General features: G+C 49.5%; 1 protein-coding gene across 4 annotated transcripts in view; it reads right to left on the bottom strand.

Annotated features, from left to right (window-relative positions):
• Window positions 1-17656, bottom strand: part of lamb2l (laminin, beta 2-like) — a 401500-nt gene that overhangs the window by 236256 nt on the left and 147588 nt on the right. For all 4 annotated transcript variants that reach the window (XR_015080088.1, XM_086002162.1, XM_086002163.1 and 1 more), the window contains 3 exons: window positions 17447-17635; window positions 15648-15827; window positions 13836-13948 (listed from right to left, as the gene is read on the bottom strand). Coding sequence is in view for 3 of the 4 variants with exons in the window: in XM_086002162.1 (XP_085858288.1) it covers window positions 13836-13948; window positions 15648-15827; window positions 17447-17635 (482 nt within the window). In the remaining variant the exon portion in view is untranslated. The remainder of the gene's footprint in view (window positions 1-13835; window positions 13949-15647; window positions 15828-17446; window positions 17636-17656) is intronic.

The following is a 17656-nucleotide window of genomic DNA, read 5'->3' as shown; positions in this document are numbered from 1 at the left end:
CTGCACCGGGGACGCCGCGGGGAATGACAGCCTGGGACACGGTAGGACTGCCTCATAGCGCCGTGCTACCCCAGCCACACCCCAGCAACGGCCCAACTACCGCAGCAGTGTCCCAAGGCCAGACAGCAGTGCCCCAAGGCCAGAAATGCTACTTCTGTGGCCAGGCAAAACACCCCAGAGCGCGCTGCCCGGCGAAAAACACGATCTGCGCGGGCTGCGGGAAGAAGGGACACTACGCTAACGTCTGCAGGGCCAAAGCCACCCCGAACCCCAGCAGCGCCGCGTGTGGGCCATGCGGGCCACCATCTTGGGCCTCCCCGGCCATGTGCGAACCACCGGTACAGCAGCCATTTTGGACGCCTCCAGCCACATGGGGATCATGGACGCCGCCATCTTGGACGACAGCCGGAACGCAGCAGGCCCCCAACACCGCCTCATCTGATACCCGCAGCGACACACCGACCCCTACGCTGGCATCCGTTACACTGGACCAAGCGAGACCGCACCAGCTGGCCAGTTCCACAATGGACATTAACGTAAGTGGCCACGATACAATCTGCCTTTTTGACTCTGGGAGCACGGAGAGCTTCATCCACCTCGACACGGTGCGGCGTTGCTCTCTCCCAGTCCTGCCTGCGCACCAGCGGATTTCTATGGCCTCCGAGTCCCAGTCGGCGGACATCGGCGGCTATTGCGTAGTGACACTCGTAGTAGACGGGACCGTGTACGATACTTCTGGTCCTGCCCGACCTCTGCGCTGCCATCCTGCTGGGGTTAGATTTTCAGTGCCACCTTAAAAGTGTTACGATGGCGTATGGTGGACCCCTACCCCCACTCACAGTCCGCAGCCAGCAGCTCCCAAATTTCCCGCCGCGCACCAGGTGCAACCTCTCCACACTCAGAGTCACCCCCCCCCCACTGTTTGCTAACCTCACCCCCGACTGTAAGCCCATCGCCACAAAGAGCAGGCGATACAGTGCCGGGGACAGGGTTTTCATTAAAACCGAAGTGGAGCGGCTCCTGAAGGAAGGGATTATTGAGGGCAGCACCAGCCCCTGGCGAGCCCAGGTTGTGGTCGTTAAGACCGGCGAGAAGCACCGCCTGGTCATCGACTACAGCCAGACAATAAATCGCTACACCCTGCTGGACGCCTACCCACTCCCCCGCATAGCTGATATGGTCAACCAGATCGCGCAGTACCGCGTCTTCTCGACCATTGACCTGAAATCAGCGTACCACCAGCTCCCTATCCGCCCTGAGGACCGCCAGTATACTGCCTTTGAGGCAAACGGCCGCCTCTACCACTTCCTTAGGGTTCCCTTTGGCGTTACCAACGGGGTCTCCGTCTTCCAAAGGGAGATGGACCGGATGGTAGATCAAAATGCGTTGCAGGTCACTTTCCCATATCTGGACAATGTGACCATCTGCGGCCGTGACTTGCAGGACCATGACGCAAACCTCGAAAAATTCCTCCGCACCACCCAACTCCTGAACCTGACATATAACAAGGAGAAGTGCATATTCCGCACAAACCGCCTCGCCATCCTTGGCTGTGTTGTGGAACACGGAGTCATCGGCCCCGACCCCGACCGGATGCGTCCCCTTATGGAACTCCCACTGCCCCACTGCCTCAAGGCCCTGAAGAGGTGCCTCGGGTTTTTCTCCTATTATGCCCAGTGGGTCCCCTACTATGCGGACAAGGCCCATCCGCTTATCAAGTCCACCTCTTTTCCCTTGACGGCAGAGGCCCGCTTAGCCTTCCACCGTATCAAGGAAGACATTGCCAAAGCCACCATGCACGCAGTGGACGAATCCATCCCCTTCCAGGTGGAAAGCGACGCGTCCGACTTTGCCCTGGCCGCTACCCTCAATCAGGCGGGGAGACCCGTGGCCTTCTTTTCACGAACCCTCCAAGGCCCGGAGACCAGACACTCCGCTGTTGAGAAGGAGGCCCAGGCGATTGTGGAGGCTGTGCGTCATTGGAGGCACTACCTGGCCGGAAAACGATTTACCCTGCTCACTGACCAACGTTCAGTTGCTTTCATGTTTAACAACAAGCAGAGGGGCAAAATCAAAAATGACAAGATCTTGAGGTGGAGAATCAAACTTTCCACCTACAATTACGAGATCTTGTACCGGCCCGGGAAGCTCAATGAACCCCCGGATGCGCTATCGCGTGGCACCTGCGCCAGCGCGTAGATCGATAGACTGCGGGCCCTCCACAATGACCTCTGCCACCCGGGGGTCACCAGGTTCTTCCACTTCATCAAGACCCGCAACCTGCCTTACTCTATTGAGGAGGTCAGGACCATGACCAGGAACTGCCAAGTCTGCGCTGAGTGCAAACCGCACTTTTATAGACCAGACAGGGCCCACCTGATAAAAGCCACTCGCCCCTTCGAGCGCCTGAGCGTTGATTTTAAAGGGCCTCTCCCCTCCTCTGACCGCAATGTGTACTTCCTCAATATTATTGATGAGTACTCCCGTTTCCCGTTCGCCATCCCCTGCCCGGACATGACCAGTGCCACGGTCATTAAATGTCTGAACGACCTCTTCACCCTGTTCGGTTTCCCCAGCTATATCCATAGCGACCAGGGCTCATCGTTTATGAGCGACGAACTCCATCAGTACCTGCTAACTAGGGGTATTGCCACAAGCAGGACCACCAGTTACAACCCCCAGGGGAACGGACAGGTGGAAAGAGAAAATGCGACAGTTTGGAAGGCCGCCCTGCTAGCCTTAAAGTCTAGGGGCCTTCCAACCTCCCGCTGGCAGGATGTGCTCCCCGATGCGCTCCACTCTATTCGGTCACTGCTCTGCACTGCCACTAACGCCACCCCTCATGAGAAAATGTTTGTCTTCCCAAGGAAGTCCACATCGGGGACATCGCTACCGCCATGGCTGACGTCCCCAGGGCCGGTCCTACTGAGAAGGCACGTGAGGACCCATAAAACGGACCCCCTGGTCGAGAGGGTCGACCTCCTCCACGCCAACCCCCAGTATGCTTACATTGCATACCCGGACGGGCGGGAGGACACAGTCTCCATAAGAGACCTTGCACCCTCGGGGGCCGCAGTAACCCACTACTCACTACCACCCCCCCCCACGATCCGATATCCAGCCCCAGCAGACGGCAGGCCTGGGCCCTGCGACCCGCTCGACATCTACGAGGACGACACGCCTGTGCCACAGCCCACGCAGGACTCGACGCCGGAAGCTCCACTACCCCTGCCGTCGCCACGCCGATCACAGCGGCAGACAAGACTTCCGGAGAGACTCCAATACACTAACTTTTAATACACTTCACCCCGCCGGACTCAGTTTTAAACAAGGGTGAATGTAGTAAACCACTGTTTGTATTCCACTGTGTACATGCCTGGACATGCCTCGGCTGACTCCTCCCACAAGTCCTAGTATAAAGGTGACTGCTCCCCAGCCCTTTGTATTTCTGGACCGGTCGACCACTCGAGGCAGACCTTCATTCTTTTGTTAATAAAAGCCTTTAGTTACCCTCTTAACTCTCAGTCTTTTATGAGTAATTGATAGCGCATCACTGTCTATTTCTGTTTTAAATTTATTTAATGATGTAGCTTCCACAGCTCTCTGGGGCAGCAAATTCCACAGACCTACCACCCTCTGAGTGAAGAAGTTTCTCCTCATCTCAGTTTTGAAAGAGCAGCCCCTTATTCTAAGATTATGCCCCCTAGTTCTAGTTTCACCCATCATTGGGAACATCCTCACCGCATCCACCCGATCAAGCCCCTTCACAATCTTTTATGTTTCAATAAGATCGCCTCTCATTCTTCTGAACTCCAATGAGTGGAGTCGCAATCTACTCAACCTCTCCTCATATGTCAACCCCCTCATCCCCGGGATTAACCGAGTGAACCTTCTTTGTACTGCCTCGAGAGCAAGTATGTCTTTTCTTAAGTATGGACACCAAAACTGTATGCAGTATTCCAAGTGTGGTCTCACCAATACCTTGTACAACTGCAGCAATACCTCCCTGTTTTTATATTCCATCCCACTAGCAATAAAAGCCAACATTCCATTGGCCTTCTTGATCACCTGCTGCACCTGCATACTAACATTTTGAGTTTCGTGCACCAGGACCCCCAGATCCCTTTGTACTGCAGTACTTTCCAGTTTCTTGCCATTAAGATAATAGCTTGCTCTATGATTTTTCCTGCCAAAGTGCATAACCTCACACTTTCCAGTATTATATTCCATCTGCCAAATCTCTGCCCACTTACTTAGCCTGTCTATGTCCCTTTGCAGGTTTTTTATGTCCTCCTCACTCACTACTTTCCCTCCCATCTTTGTATCATCTGCAAACTTTGATATGTTACACTCGGTCCCCTCCTCCAAATCGTTAATATAGATTGTAAAGAGTTGGGGACCCAGCACTGACCCCTGCGGAACACCACTAGTTACTGATTGCCAGTCTGAGAATGAACCATTTATCCCAACTCTCTGCTTTCTGTTAGATAGCCAATCTTCCACCCATGCCTTAATATTACCCCCAATCCCGTGATTTTTTATCTTGAGCAATAATCTTTTGTGTGGCACCTTGTCAAATGCCTTTTGGAAGTCCAAATACACTACGTCTACTGGTTCCCCTTTATCCACTGCCAGATGATTACAGGTAATCTTTCTAACTGCCCTTTATCACACCTTGGCAGAGAGATAATCACAGCAATCAAAGGTGTGAATGGTGTCCAAACAGGTCAGTCAGGAAAACATTACATCAAAGAATAATGAGGTGGGGTCACAAGGTGTCAAATGTTGCAGATGCTGGGGTCTGTATGAAAAACAAGAAAAAAAAATTTTTTTTTGCTGGAAATCACAGCAGGTCCGGCCGCATCTGTGTAGAGAGAACAAGCCAACGACGACTCGAGTCTGGATGACTCTACGTCAGGTGGGGTTACATGTAGCGTGACATGAACCCAAGATCCCAGTTGAGGCCGTCCTCATGAGTGCGGAACTTGGCTATCAGTTCTGCTTGACGATTTTGCGTTGTCGTGTGTCTCGAAGGCCGCCTTGGAGAATGCTTACCCGGAGATCGGAGGCTGAATGTCCTTAACTGCTGAAGTGTTCCCCGACTGGGAGGGAACACTCCTGCCTGGCGATTGTTGTGCGGTGTCCGTTCATCCGTTGTCGCAGTGTCTGCATGGTCTCGCCGATGTACCATGCTCCGGGGCATCCTTTCCTGCAACGTATGAGGTAGGCAACGTTGGCCGAGTCACATGAGTATGTACCATGTACCTGGTGGGTGGTGTCCTCATGTGTGATGATGGTATCTGTGTTGATGATCTGGCATGTCTTGCAGAGGTTGCCGTGGCAGGGTTGTGTGGTGTCGTGGTCGCTGTTCTCCTGAAAGCTGGGTAATTTGCTGCGAATGAGGGTCTGTTTGAGGTTAGGCGGCTGTTTGAAGGTGAGTAGTGGAGGCGTGGGGATGGCCTTAGCGAGGTGTTCGTCATCATTGACGACATGTTGAAGGCTGCGAAGAACATGGCGTAGTTTCTCCGCTCCGGGGAAGTACTGGACGACGAAGGGTACTCTGTTGGTTGTGTCCCGTGTTTGTCTTCAGAGGAGGTCTATGCGATTTTTCGCTGTGGCCCGTCGGAACTGTCGATCGACGAGCATGGTACATCCGCGAGACCATGCAGACACTGCGACAACGGATGAACGGACACCGCAGAACAATCGCCAGGCAGGAGTGTTCCCTCCCAGTCGGGGAACACTTTAGCAGTCAAGGACATTCAGCCTCCGATCTTCGGGTAAGCATTCTCCAAGGCGGCCTTCGAGACGCACGACAACGCAAAATCATCGAGCAGAAACTGATAGCCAAGTTCTGCACTCATGAGGACAGCCTCAACCGGGATCTTGGGTTCATGTCACGCTACATGTAACCCCACCTGACGTAGAGTCATCCAGACTCGAGTCGTCGTTGGCTTGTTCTCTCTACACAGATGCGGCCAGACCTGCTGTGATTTCCAGCAAAAAAAAATTTTTTTTAATTGTTTTTTGTTTGTTTTTTGTTTTTCATACAGACCCCAGCATCTGCAACATTTGACCCCTTGTGACCCCACCTCATTGTTCTTTGATGTAATGTTTTCCTAACTGACCTGTTTGGACACCATCCACACCTTTGACTGCTGTGATTATCTCTCTGCCGAGGTGCGATAAAGGGCAGTTAGAAAGGTTACCTGTAATCATCTGGCAGTGTTCTCTGACTATATATGCTGTGCCTATATGCATCTCTTCACTTCACCTGACGAAGGAGCAGCGCTCTGAAAGCTTGTGATTTCAAATAAAGCTGTTGGACTATAACCTGGTGTTGTGTGACTTCTCACTAGAGAATATAGGCCTAGTCTACTCAATCTCTCCTCATAGGACAATCCCCCCATCCCAGAAATCAGTCTGGTGAACCTTCGTTGCACTCCCTCTATGGCAAGTATATCCTTCCTTAGGTAAGGAGACCAAAACTGTACACAATACTCCAGGTGTGGTCTCACCAGGGCTCCAGGCTAACACTCCAGTGCAGCACTGCGGGAGTGCTGCACTGTCAGAGGTGCCGTCTTTTGGATGAGATATTAAACCGAGGCTCCGTCTGCTCTCTCAGGTGGACGTAAAAGATCCCACAGTCACTATTTTGAAGAAGAGCAGGGGAGTGCCTTGTGCATTGAGTGCTGTTGGAGTTTTGCTAAGTGGGAGAGTTCGGATAAGTGGGAGGTGAGGGTGTGTTTTTTGCTCTGTTTTATTCCCCACTCCCAGGCTTAGACGGCACTGCGGAGGCGGAGCAGCGAGACGAGTCAACCAAACAGGCTCCACAGACAGTATTCAAGGAGGAGGTTGGTGATCAGCTGGTTGGTTGGTTTTCTTCCTTCTCTTCTCTTTCATACCTTTAAGTTGGTAAGTCCTATTGAATAGTGGTGTGATATTATCATATATATCTGGGCAGGGTCTTCATAACTAATAATAAGAAATTAAATTAATTATATAGAATGGAGCAGGTGATGTGTTACTGTTGCGAGATGTGGGAGCCGGTGAACCCCATTGAGGCTCAAGGTGATTACATCTGCGACAAGTGTTTGCTGCTAGAGGAACTCAAGTTCCATGTTATGGAGCTTGAGGCCGAGCTTCAGACACTGCGACACATCAGGGAGGGGGAGAAGTTCCTGGACTCTATGTTTCAGGAGATGGTCACACCTATGAAGTTAATTACTGCAGATGTAGTCCGTGGTCAGGGACAGGACGGTGTGACTACGAGTGAGGAAGGTACAGGGATCCAGGATGTAGTGTTGAAGGAGACGCAGCCCTTGTTCTTGTCCAGCAGGATCGAGGTTCTTACTCCCTGTGAGGGCGGGAGCGGGGACTGCAGGGAGGATGAGCAACCTGGCCACAGCACCGTGGTACAGGGGGCCATTCAAGTGGAGGGAGTAAAAAGAAATGTTGTAGTGGTAGGGGATAGTATCATTAGGGGGATAGATAGGGTTCTCTGCAGTCAAGAGCGGGAGTCCCGAAGGCTGTGTTGCCTGCCTGGTGCCAGGGTTAAGGACATCTCTTCTGGGCTGGAAAGAAACTTGCAGTGGGAGGGGGAGGATCCAGTTGTCGTGGTCCATGTTGGTACAAACGACGTAGATAGGACAAGGAAGACGGTTCTGTTAAAGGAGTATGAGCAGCTAGGGGTCAAATTAAAAAACAGAACCTCAAGGGTAATAATCTCTGGGTTATTACCTGAGCCACGAGCGAATTTGGCTAGGATAAATAAAATTAAAGAGTTAAATGCGTGGCTCAAAGACTGGTGTGGGAGAAATGGGTTTTGCTTCTTGGGACACTGGCACCAGTACTGGGACAGGAGGGAGCTGTTCTGTTGGGACGGACTCCACTTGGCCAGTGCTGGGACTAGAGTCCTGGCGAATCATATAACTAGGGCTGTAGAGAGGGCTTTAAACTAATTAGTGGGGGGGAGGTTTCTAGAGAGCAAATAATAGAAATGACAACAGAGAAGGTCATAGACTTAGGTAGCAGTGGGGGAATTAATAAACAGAATGTGTCAGGAAGGGACAGAAGGTATGGAGTAAAAAGTAAAGTACTAAAAAGGGAAAAAACAGGAACTAAGTGTTACAAAACATATTTGAAAGTCCTTTATCTGAATGCACGTAGCATTTGTAACAAAATGAATGAGTTAACGGCACAAATAATGACATATGGGTATGATCTTGTGGCCATTACAGAAACATGGCTGCAGGGTGACCATGACTGGGAATTAAACATACCAGGTTATTTAACAATCAGGAAGGACAGGCAGGAAGGGAGAGGAGGTGGGGTGGCTATGTTAATAAAGGAAGGAATCACTATAATACAGAGAAATGATATTGGGTCAAAGGAGCAGGATAGTGAAACAGTTTGGGTGGAGGTAAGGAATAATAAGGGGAAAAAAACACTAGTGGGTGTAGTCTATAGGCCTCCGAACAGTTGCAACTCTGTTGGACGGAGTATTAATCAGGAAATAGTTGAGGCTTGTAATAAGGGAACAGCTATAATTATGGGGGATTTTAATTATCATATTAACTGGACAAATCAAATTGGGCAGAGCAGCCTTGAGGAAGAGTTCATTGAGTGTATTAGGGATGGGTTTCTTGAGCAGTATGTAACTGAACCGACCAGGGGGCAAGCAACCTTAGATTTGGTCCTGTGTAATGAGACAGGATTAATTAAAAATGTCCTAGTAAAGGATCCCCTTGGAATGAGTGACCATAACATGGTTGAGTTCCATATTCAATTAGAGGGTGAGAAGGTTGGATCTCAAACAAGCGTGCTGAGCTTGAATAAAGGAGACTATGAAGGTATGAGAGCGGAATTAATTAGAGTGGACTGGGAAAATAGATTAAAGGGTAAGACGGTACATGACCAGTGGTGTACATTTAAGGAGTTATTTTACAACTTCCAAAAAAAATATATTCCACTGAGGAAAAAAGGGTGTAAAAGAAAAGATAGCCATCCGTGGCTAAGTAAAGTAATTAAGGATAGTATCCGACTGAAAACAAGGGCATATAAGGTAGCCAAATCTAGTGGGAGGATGGAAGATTGGGAAGTCTTTAAAAGACAGCAAAAAATAACAAAAAGATTGATTAAGAAAGGGAAGATAGATTATGAAAGTAAATTAGCAAAAAATATAAAAACAGACAGTAAAAGTTTCTATAGTTATATAAAAAGAAAAAGGGTGGCTAAAGTAAATGTTGGTCCCTTAGAGGATGAGACCGGGAAATTAATGGTGGGAAACATGGAGATGGCAAAAACACTGAACAATTATTTTGTATCAGTCTTTACAGTAGAGGACACTAAGAATATCCCAACACTGGACAAACAGGGGGCTCTAGGGGGGGAGGAACTAAATACAATTAAAATCACTAAGGAAGTGGTACTCGGTAAAATAATGGGACTCAAGGCGGATAAATCCCCTGGACCTGATGGCTTGCATCCCAGGGTCTTGAGGGAAGTAGCGGTAGGGATTGTGGATGCATTGGTAATAATTTTCCAAAACTCACTGGACTCAGCAAAGGTCCCGGCAGATTGGAAAACTGCTAATGTAACACCCTTATTTAAAAAGGGTAGTAGGCAGAAGGCTGGAAACTATAGACCTGTTAGCCTAACATCTGTGGTTGGTAAAATGTTAGAGTCCATTATTAAGGAGACAGTAACGGGACATTTGGATAAACATAATTTAATAGGGCAAACTCAGCATGGTTTCATGAAGGGGAAGTCATGTTTAACAAATTTGCTTGAGTTTTTTGAGGAAGTAACATACAGGGTGGATAAAGGGGAACCAGTGGACGTAGTGTATTTAGACTTCCAAAAGGCATTTGACAAGGTGCCACACAAAAGATTATTGCTTAAGATAAAAAATCACGGGATTGGGGGTAATATTCTGGCGTGGGTGGAGGATTGGCTCTCTAACAGAAAGCAGAGAGTTGGGATAAATGGTTCGTTCTCAGATTGGCAACCAGTAACTAGTGGTGTTCCGCAGGGGTCAGTGCTGGGTCCCCAACTCTTTACAATCTATATTAACGATTTGGAGGAGGGGACCGAGTGTAACATATCAAAGTTTGCAGATGATACAAAGATGGGACGGAAAGTAGTGAGTGAGGAGGACATAAAAAACCTGCAAAGAGACATAGACAGGCTAAGTAAGTGGGCAGAGATTTGGCAGATGGAATACAATACTGGAAAGTGTGAGGGTATGCACTTTGGCAGGAAAAATCATAGAGCAAGTTATTATCTTAATGGCAAGAAACTGGAAAGTACTGTAGTACAAAGGGATCTGGGGGTCCTGGTGCACAAAACTCAAAAAGTTAGTATGCAGGTGCAGCAAGTGATTAAGAAGGCCAATGGAATGTTGGCTTTTATTGCTAGGGGGTTGGAATATAAAAACAGGGAGGTATTGCTGCAGTTGCACAAGGTATTGGTGAGGCCGCACCTGGAATACTGCACACAGTTTTGGTGTCCATACTTAAGAAAAGACATACTTGCTCTCGAGTCAGTACAAAGAAGGTTCACTCGGTTAATCCCGGGGATGAGGGGGTGGTCATATGAGGAGAGGTTGAATAGATTGGGACTCTACTCATTGGAGTTCAGAAGAATGAGAGGCGATCTTATTGAAACATATAAGATTGTGAAGGGGCTTGATCGGGTGGATGCGGTGAGGATGTTCCCAATGATGGGTGAAACTAGAACTAGAGGGCATAATCTTAAAATAAGGGGCTGCTCATTCAAAACTGAGATGAGGAGAAACATCTTCACTCAGAGGGTGGTAGGTTTGTGGAATTTGCTGCCCCAGAAAGCTGTGGAAGCTACATCATTAAATAAATTTAAAACAGAAATAGATAGTTTCCTAGAAGTAAAGGGAATTAAGGGTTACGGGGAGCGGGCAGGAAATTGGACATGAGTCTGGGTTCGGAATGGTCATGGCCCTGTGGGTAGTGGAGTGGGCCCAGGGGCTGTGTAGCCTTGTTCTGCTCCTACTGTGTTCTAATTCTGTTAGATTTCAGGAGATGGTTTTATTCCTGTTCCTGGCTGGGGTGGAGATCGCCTTTACAGAAGGTAAGTACTGTAGAAAATATAGGGACAGAGTGATCTCCTGGAAGAATTTCGATCGCCTAGATGGGTCGGAGAGGAATTTCCCAGATTTTTTTCTCCCAAATTGGCCATTGGGTCTTTATCTGGTTTTTCGCCTCTCCCGGGAGATCACATGGGTTCGGGTGGATGCAGAGTGATAGAAGATTTGAGGTTAGGATCAGATCAGCCATGATCTTATTGAATGGTGGAGCAGGCTCGAGGGGCCGATTGGCCTACTCCTGCTCCTATTTCTTATGTTCTTATGTTCTTATGTGTCTTGGGGCCAATATTTGTCCCTCAACCAACATCACTAAAACAGATTATCTGGCCATTATCACATTGCTGTTTGTGGGAGCTTGCTGTGTGCAAATTGGCTGCCGCGTTTCTTACATTACAACAGTGACTACACTTCAAAAGTACTTCATTGGTTGTGAAGCGCTTTGGGTCGTCCTGAGGTGGTGGAAGGTGCTGGAGAAATGCAAGTCTTTCTTTTTTTTACAAACCTCATTCTCCTCACCCTGCAATTGTCATAGAATCATCGAAATTTACGGGACAGAAGGACGAGGGTTTCTGCCTCGACCACCCTTTCAGGCAGTGAGTTCCAGACCCCCACCACCCTCTGGGTGAAGAAAGTTCTCCTCAACTCCCCTCGAATCCTCCGACCAATTACTTTAAATCTCTGCCCCCTGGTTGTTGACCCCTCAGCCAAGGGAAATAGGTCCTTCCTGTCCACTCTATCTAGGCCCCTCATAATTTTATACACCTCAATTAAATCTCCCCTCAGCCTCCTCTGTTCCAAGGAAAACAACCCCAGCCTCTCCAATCTCTCCTCATTGCTAAAATTCTCCAGTCCTGGCAACATCCTCGTAAATCTCCTCTGTACCCTCTCTAGTGCAATCACATCCTTCCTGTAATGTGGTGACCAGAACTGCACGCAGTATTCTAGCTGAGGCCTAACTAGTGTTTTATACAGTTCGAGCATAACCTCCCTGCTCTTATATTCTATGCCACGGCGAATAAAGGCAAGTATCCCGTATACCTTCTTAACCACCTTATCTACCTGTCCTGCTACCTTCAGGGATCTGTGGACATGCACTCCAAGGTCCCTCTGATCCTCTACACCTCAGTGTCCTACCATTTATAGTGTATTCCCTTGCCTTGTTAGCCCTCCCCAAATGCATTACCTCACACTTCTCCGGATTAAATTCCATTTGCCACTGTTCTGCCCACCTGACCAGTCCACTGATATCTTCCTGCAGTCTGCGGCTTTCTTCCTCACTATCAACCACACGGCCAATTTCTGTATCATCTGCAAATTTCTTAATCATGCCCCCTACACTGAAGTCTAAATCATTGATATATACCATAAAAAGCAAGGGACCTAGTACTGAGCCCTGCGGAACCCCACTGGAAACAGCCTTCCAGTCACACAAACACCCGTCAACCTTTACCCTTTGCTTCCTGCCTCTGAGCCAATTTTGGATCCAACTTGCCACTTTTCCTTGGATCCCATGGGCTTTTACCTATTACCTTTCTGCCATGTGGGACCTTGTCAAAAGCCTTGCTAAAGTCCATGTAGACTACATCAAACATGCTACCCTTATCAACCCTCCTTGTTACCTCCTCAAAAAATTCAATCAAGTTAATCAGACACGACCTTCCCTTGACAAATCCATGCTTCTGTCCTTGATTAATCTATGCCTTTCTAAATGACGATTATTACTGTCCCTCGGATTTTTTTCTAATAATTTTCCCACCACTGAGGTTAGGCTGACTGGCCTGTAATTACTCGTTCTATCCCTTTCTCCCTTTTTAAACAATGGTACCACGTTAGCAGTCCTCCAGTCCTCTGGCACCACACCTGTAGCTAGAGAGGATTGGAAAATGATGGTCAGAGCCTCTGCTATTTCCTCCCTTGCTTCTCTTAACAGCCTGGGATACATTTCATCCGGGCCTGGGGATTTATCTACTTTCAAAGATGCGAAACCCCTTAATATTTCCTCTCTCATTATGTCTATCTCATCTAATATTTCGCACTCCTCCTTAACTACAATGTCTGCATCGCCCCTCTCTTCTGTGAAGACAGATGCAAAGTATTCATTGAGAACCATACCCATGTCTTCCGCCTCCATACATAGGTTACCTTTATGGTCTCTGATAGGCCCTACTCTTTCTTTAGTTATCTTCCTACTCTTTATGTATTTATAAAACATCTTTGGGTTTTCCTTGATTTTACTTGCCAATATTTTTTCTTGCCCTCTCTTTGCTTTCCTAATTTCCTTTTTAATTTCGCCCCTGCACTTTCTATACTCCCCTCGGCTTTCTGCAGTATTTAGTCCTCGGTATCTGACAGAAGCTTCCCTTTTTTGCCTTATCATACCCTGTATGCCCCCTGATATCCAGGGGGCTCTAGATTTGAGAGTCCCACCCTTCTTCTTTGTGGGAATATTTACTCTGAACCCTCACTATCTCCTCCTTGAATGCCTCCCACTGCTCCGACACTGATTTACCTTCAAGTAGCTGTTTCTGGTCTACTTTTGCTAAATTACATCTCAGCTCAGTAAAATTGGCCTTTCCTCAATTGAATGTCTTGATTCACAGTTTATTGGAGACTCTGGACTGGTCGAGTGTATAAACCCAACAGTGAGCGTCTCTTAAACAGGACCCTTCACACCAGCGCTGTTTAATGCAGCCCGTCCTGCCCCAATACTCACCAGACATAGGTCACAGTAGCGGCCAGTCACATATCTCTTGCAAAAGCAGTCACCGCTGATCTGATCACATGGCGCCCCACTCATTATAATCCCCCGGGAGTCACACCTACAGGCTGGGGTAAACAGAGCACTTACTACAATAATGACACTCACATTTATAGAGCACTTATTACATTGGAAAGGCTCATGGGATGTTGGCCTTTATCTCGAGGGCGGGATTACAAAGCGGAGGAAGCGATGCTTCAGTTGTTCAGAGCTCTGGTCAGACCCCCTCTGGAGTCACTGGGTTCAGTTCTGGGCCCCGCCCCTCAGGAAGGATATATCGGCCTCGGAGGGGGGGCAGCGCAGATTCACCAGACTGATACCGGGGCTGAAAGGGTTAAATTACGAGGACAGGTTGCACAGACTGGGCTTGTCTTCCCTCGAGTTTAGAAGGTGAAAGGGTGAAATAATTGAGGTGTGTAAATGGTAAAGGGATTCGATAGGGTGGATAGAGAGAAACTATTTCCTCTGGTGGGGGGAGTCCAGAACAAGGGGGCAGAACCTTAAAATTAGAGCCAGGCCGTTCAGGGGTGATGTCAGGGGCACTTCTTCACACAAAGGGGAGTGGATGCCGGGGGTCAATTGGAGCTTTCAAGGCTGCCCCTCCCAGGCCAATCTATCCTTCCTGAGGGGCGGGTCCCAGAACTGAACCCAGTGACTCCAGGTGAGGTCCGACCAGAGCTCTACAACTGAAGGATAATTTCTACCCCTTTGTATTCCAGCCCGCTCGAGATAAAGACCAGCATTGCATTAGCCTTTCTGATTGTTTTTTGTACCTGTCCATGAGTTTTTAGTGATTTCTGTATTGGGATCCCGAAATCTCTCGTCTCCTCCACAGTCCCCAGCTTCTCACCATCTAGAAAATATCCCAATTTATCTTTCTTGGCTTCAAAGTGGATGACCTCACACTTGCCCACATTGACCTCCATTTTCTGCAGTTTTACACACTCACTTAATCCTATCGATGGCCCTTTGTAACTCCCAGCTCCCATCCACACGCCTCCAAACTCAGTGCCATCTGCAAACTTGAATATCCAACTCTCTATTCCTTCATCCAAACCCTTAATAAATAAGGTGAAATGTTGAGGCCCCAGCACAGATCCCTGGGGAACACCAAGCTTCAATTACGGGGAGAATTGACACCCCAGGTAAAATTGAATTCAGGCATCCTTGCCCTTTGCCCCTTAAAGGACCCTAACCCCCTGATACCCTTGCCCCCTGATGTAAGAAAACTACTAGGCACTTGGTCTAAGCGTTAAACAAAGCTTTAATCAACTGTTTTACAACATGGAGGTCTAGTTGTGTCCTTCACTAGTTCCTGTTAAGAATGTCCTGCGCAAGCTGGGCCTGTGCCCGAGTATTTATACTCTCCCTGGACAGCGCCACCAGCAGGCCGCTCAGTATTATTTCATAAGTCTTTCTTTCATGACTGATTGATTCATGTCCCCCCCTTTGCCGGGTACTATCACATGCCCCTTCTCACATGCTCCATGAGCCGTCCCTCATGCTGGGGAACAGCAGGCGGCAGCCCTTTACCAGCTGATGGGCCCCATAAAAGAGCCTTAGCACTCCTGTCCCGTTAGTCCACGGGCACCGGTGGCACAGCGCTCTGGTCAGCCATTGCTCAATGGCAGTACATCTACAAGAACCTCTGTGGAGGGTTATCACCAACCTACAGTCGAGACCTACCTTCCGGTCGGTGTCGTGCCAGCGAGCAGTTGGTGAGTTTGACTGTACCGGACACGGTGAAGTACGCTGGAGGCTACGTACCCTGACAGCCCTGCGGATTGTTCCTGCTCAGGCCGTAGAACCCCTCCTTGCAGCGGTCGCAGCGCGCGCCCCGCACATTCTCCTTGCACCGGCACTGCCCGCCGATGATGGCAAAGTCCAGGTCGGTGTCACTGTCGCAGATGCCACCCTCCAGGGAGCCCACGGGGTCGCAGTCACAAGCTGCCCAGGACAGGAAAACATGGCCATTAGACAACACAACACCCGGTGGGGGAGGGGATTCTAACCTTCGACGGGGTGGCTGCGATTTGGCCCCCATTACACACCCTTCCCCCCCCCATTGTTACAGATTGGGGCCCATTAAACACCCCTGTCGAAAGTTAAAATGACTCCCTGTACGACGGAAGAAGGTAGATCTGCAATAAAACAGCAGCAGAACGCTAGGCTCCAGATAAAACTCTTCAAAACACAATGGGTCTGCTTCTCCTCTCCCAACGTCGTGTGTGCTCCAGGTTCTGGGGCATTGGGGCGAGGGAACTGGGCTCGGGGAACAGCAGGGCCTCCTTGGAGCTGGACGCTGGTTTGCAGGGGGTGAGCACGATGCTCTGGCCCTGCTACGGGCAGGAGCAGTTAAACGGTATGCAAGTGAGGCCCAAAACTCCGCCAGCATTAGCCCCGCCTGGGTCCACCAGACAGAGGGACACCCATGGAATTCGGCCGTGGGCGGTTCTGAGTCTGTCCTTCAAGGGGCTGTCAGCAAGTCTGCTGCCACCTGACGTAAAGTTCCTCCATCTAGGCTGCAGGGAACAGAAGCAGGAGCCCTCTTCAAAATTGTTTTCTAATTCATTCTCGGGATGTGGGCGTCGCTGGCAAGGCCAGCATTTATTGCCCATCCCTCACTGCCCTGAGAAGGTGGTGGTGAGCCGCCTTCTTGAACCGCTGCAGTCCGTGTGGTGAAGGTGCTCCCACAGTGCTGTTAGGGAGGGAGTTCCAGGATTTTGACCCAGCGACGATGAAGGATCAGCGATATATTTCCAAGTCAGGATGGTGTGTGACTTGGAGGGGAACTTGGAGGTGGTGGTGTTCCCATGCGCCTGCTGCCCTTGTCCTTCTAGGTGGAAGAGGTCGCGGGTTTGGGAGGTGCTGCTGAAGAACCTGGCTGACTTTACAGTAACAACAGTAGGCCATTCTGCCCCTCAAGCCTCTTCTGTCAGTCAATTAGATAATGGCTGATCTGTACCTCCACCCAGTTTATCCTCCTTTGCTCCATATCCCTTGATATTTTCTTTCTCCCATTCCCATTCGCTGTACTGGCTAAAATCAGCCAATCAATGATGAACTAATTTCAGATTTGGGTCTGTCTCACTGAATCAACAAGAACCACTCGGACACTGAAGGGTCGGAACGCTGGACTCGAATTCCTTTATAATGCCCAATCTGACTGCACTGCAAAGAAAATTTGGGCTCAAGCTAGTTTTAAAACTATTCTCGCCCTGGTCTAAATCTTCCGACACTCCCAGTGCAGTACTGAAGGAGCGCTGCACTGTCGGAGGGGCAGTACTGAGGGAGTGCAGCACTGTCGGAGGGGCAGTACTGAGGGAGCGCTGCACTGTTGGAGGGGCAGTACTGAGGGAGCGCTGCACTGTTGGAGGGGCAGTACTGAGGGAGTGCTGCACTGTCGGAGGGGCAGTACTGAGGGAGTGCTGCACTGTCGGAGGGACAGTACTGAGGGAGTGCTGCACTGTCGGAGGGGCAGTACTGAGGGAGCGCTGCACTGTCGGAGGGGCAGTACTGAGGGAGCGCCGCACTGTCGGAGGGGCCGTTTTCCGGATGACACTTACGGATGCAGGCGTTCTCGGAGCGGATGTCTGCGGTCGGGTTGCGGTAATAAAAGGGTTTGCACAGCTCGCAGTTCCTGCCCATCGTGTTGTGTTGACAGTCTTCGCACACACCTCCGCTCAGGTTGCCCGTGGCAATGTACACGGCCATGTCGAAGTGGCACCCGGTGGCGTGGTTGTTGCAGTTACACTCTGAGGGAAGAAAAACAGTTG

The sequence above is a fragment of the Somniosus microcephalus genome, chromosome 11 (genome assembly GCF_052327205.1).
Source record: "Somniosus microcephalus isolate GS21.2 chromosome 11, FLI_Smic_1.0, whole genome shotgun sequence".
NCBI lineage: Eukaryota > Metazoa > Chordata > Chondrichthyes > Squaliformes > Somniosidae > Somniosus > Somniosus microcephalus.
The sequence above is the reverse complement of the archived record's forward strand: the minus strand, read 5'-3'. Positions and strand labels throughout refer to the sequence as shown.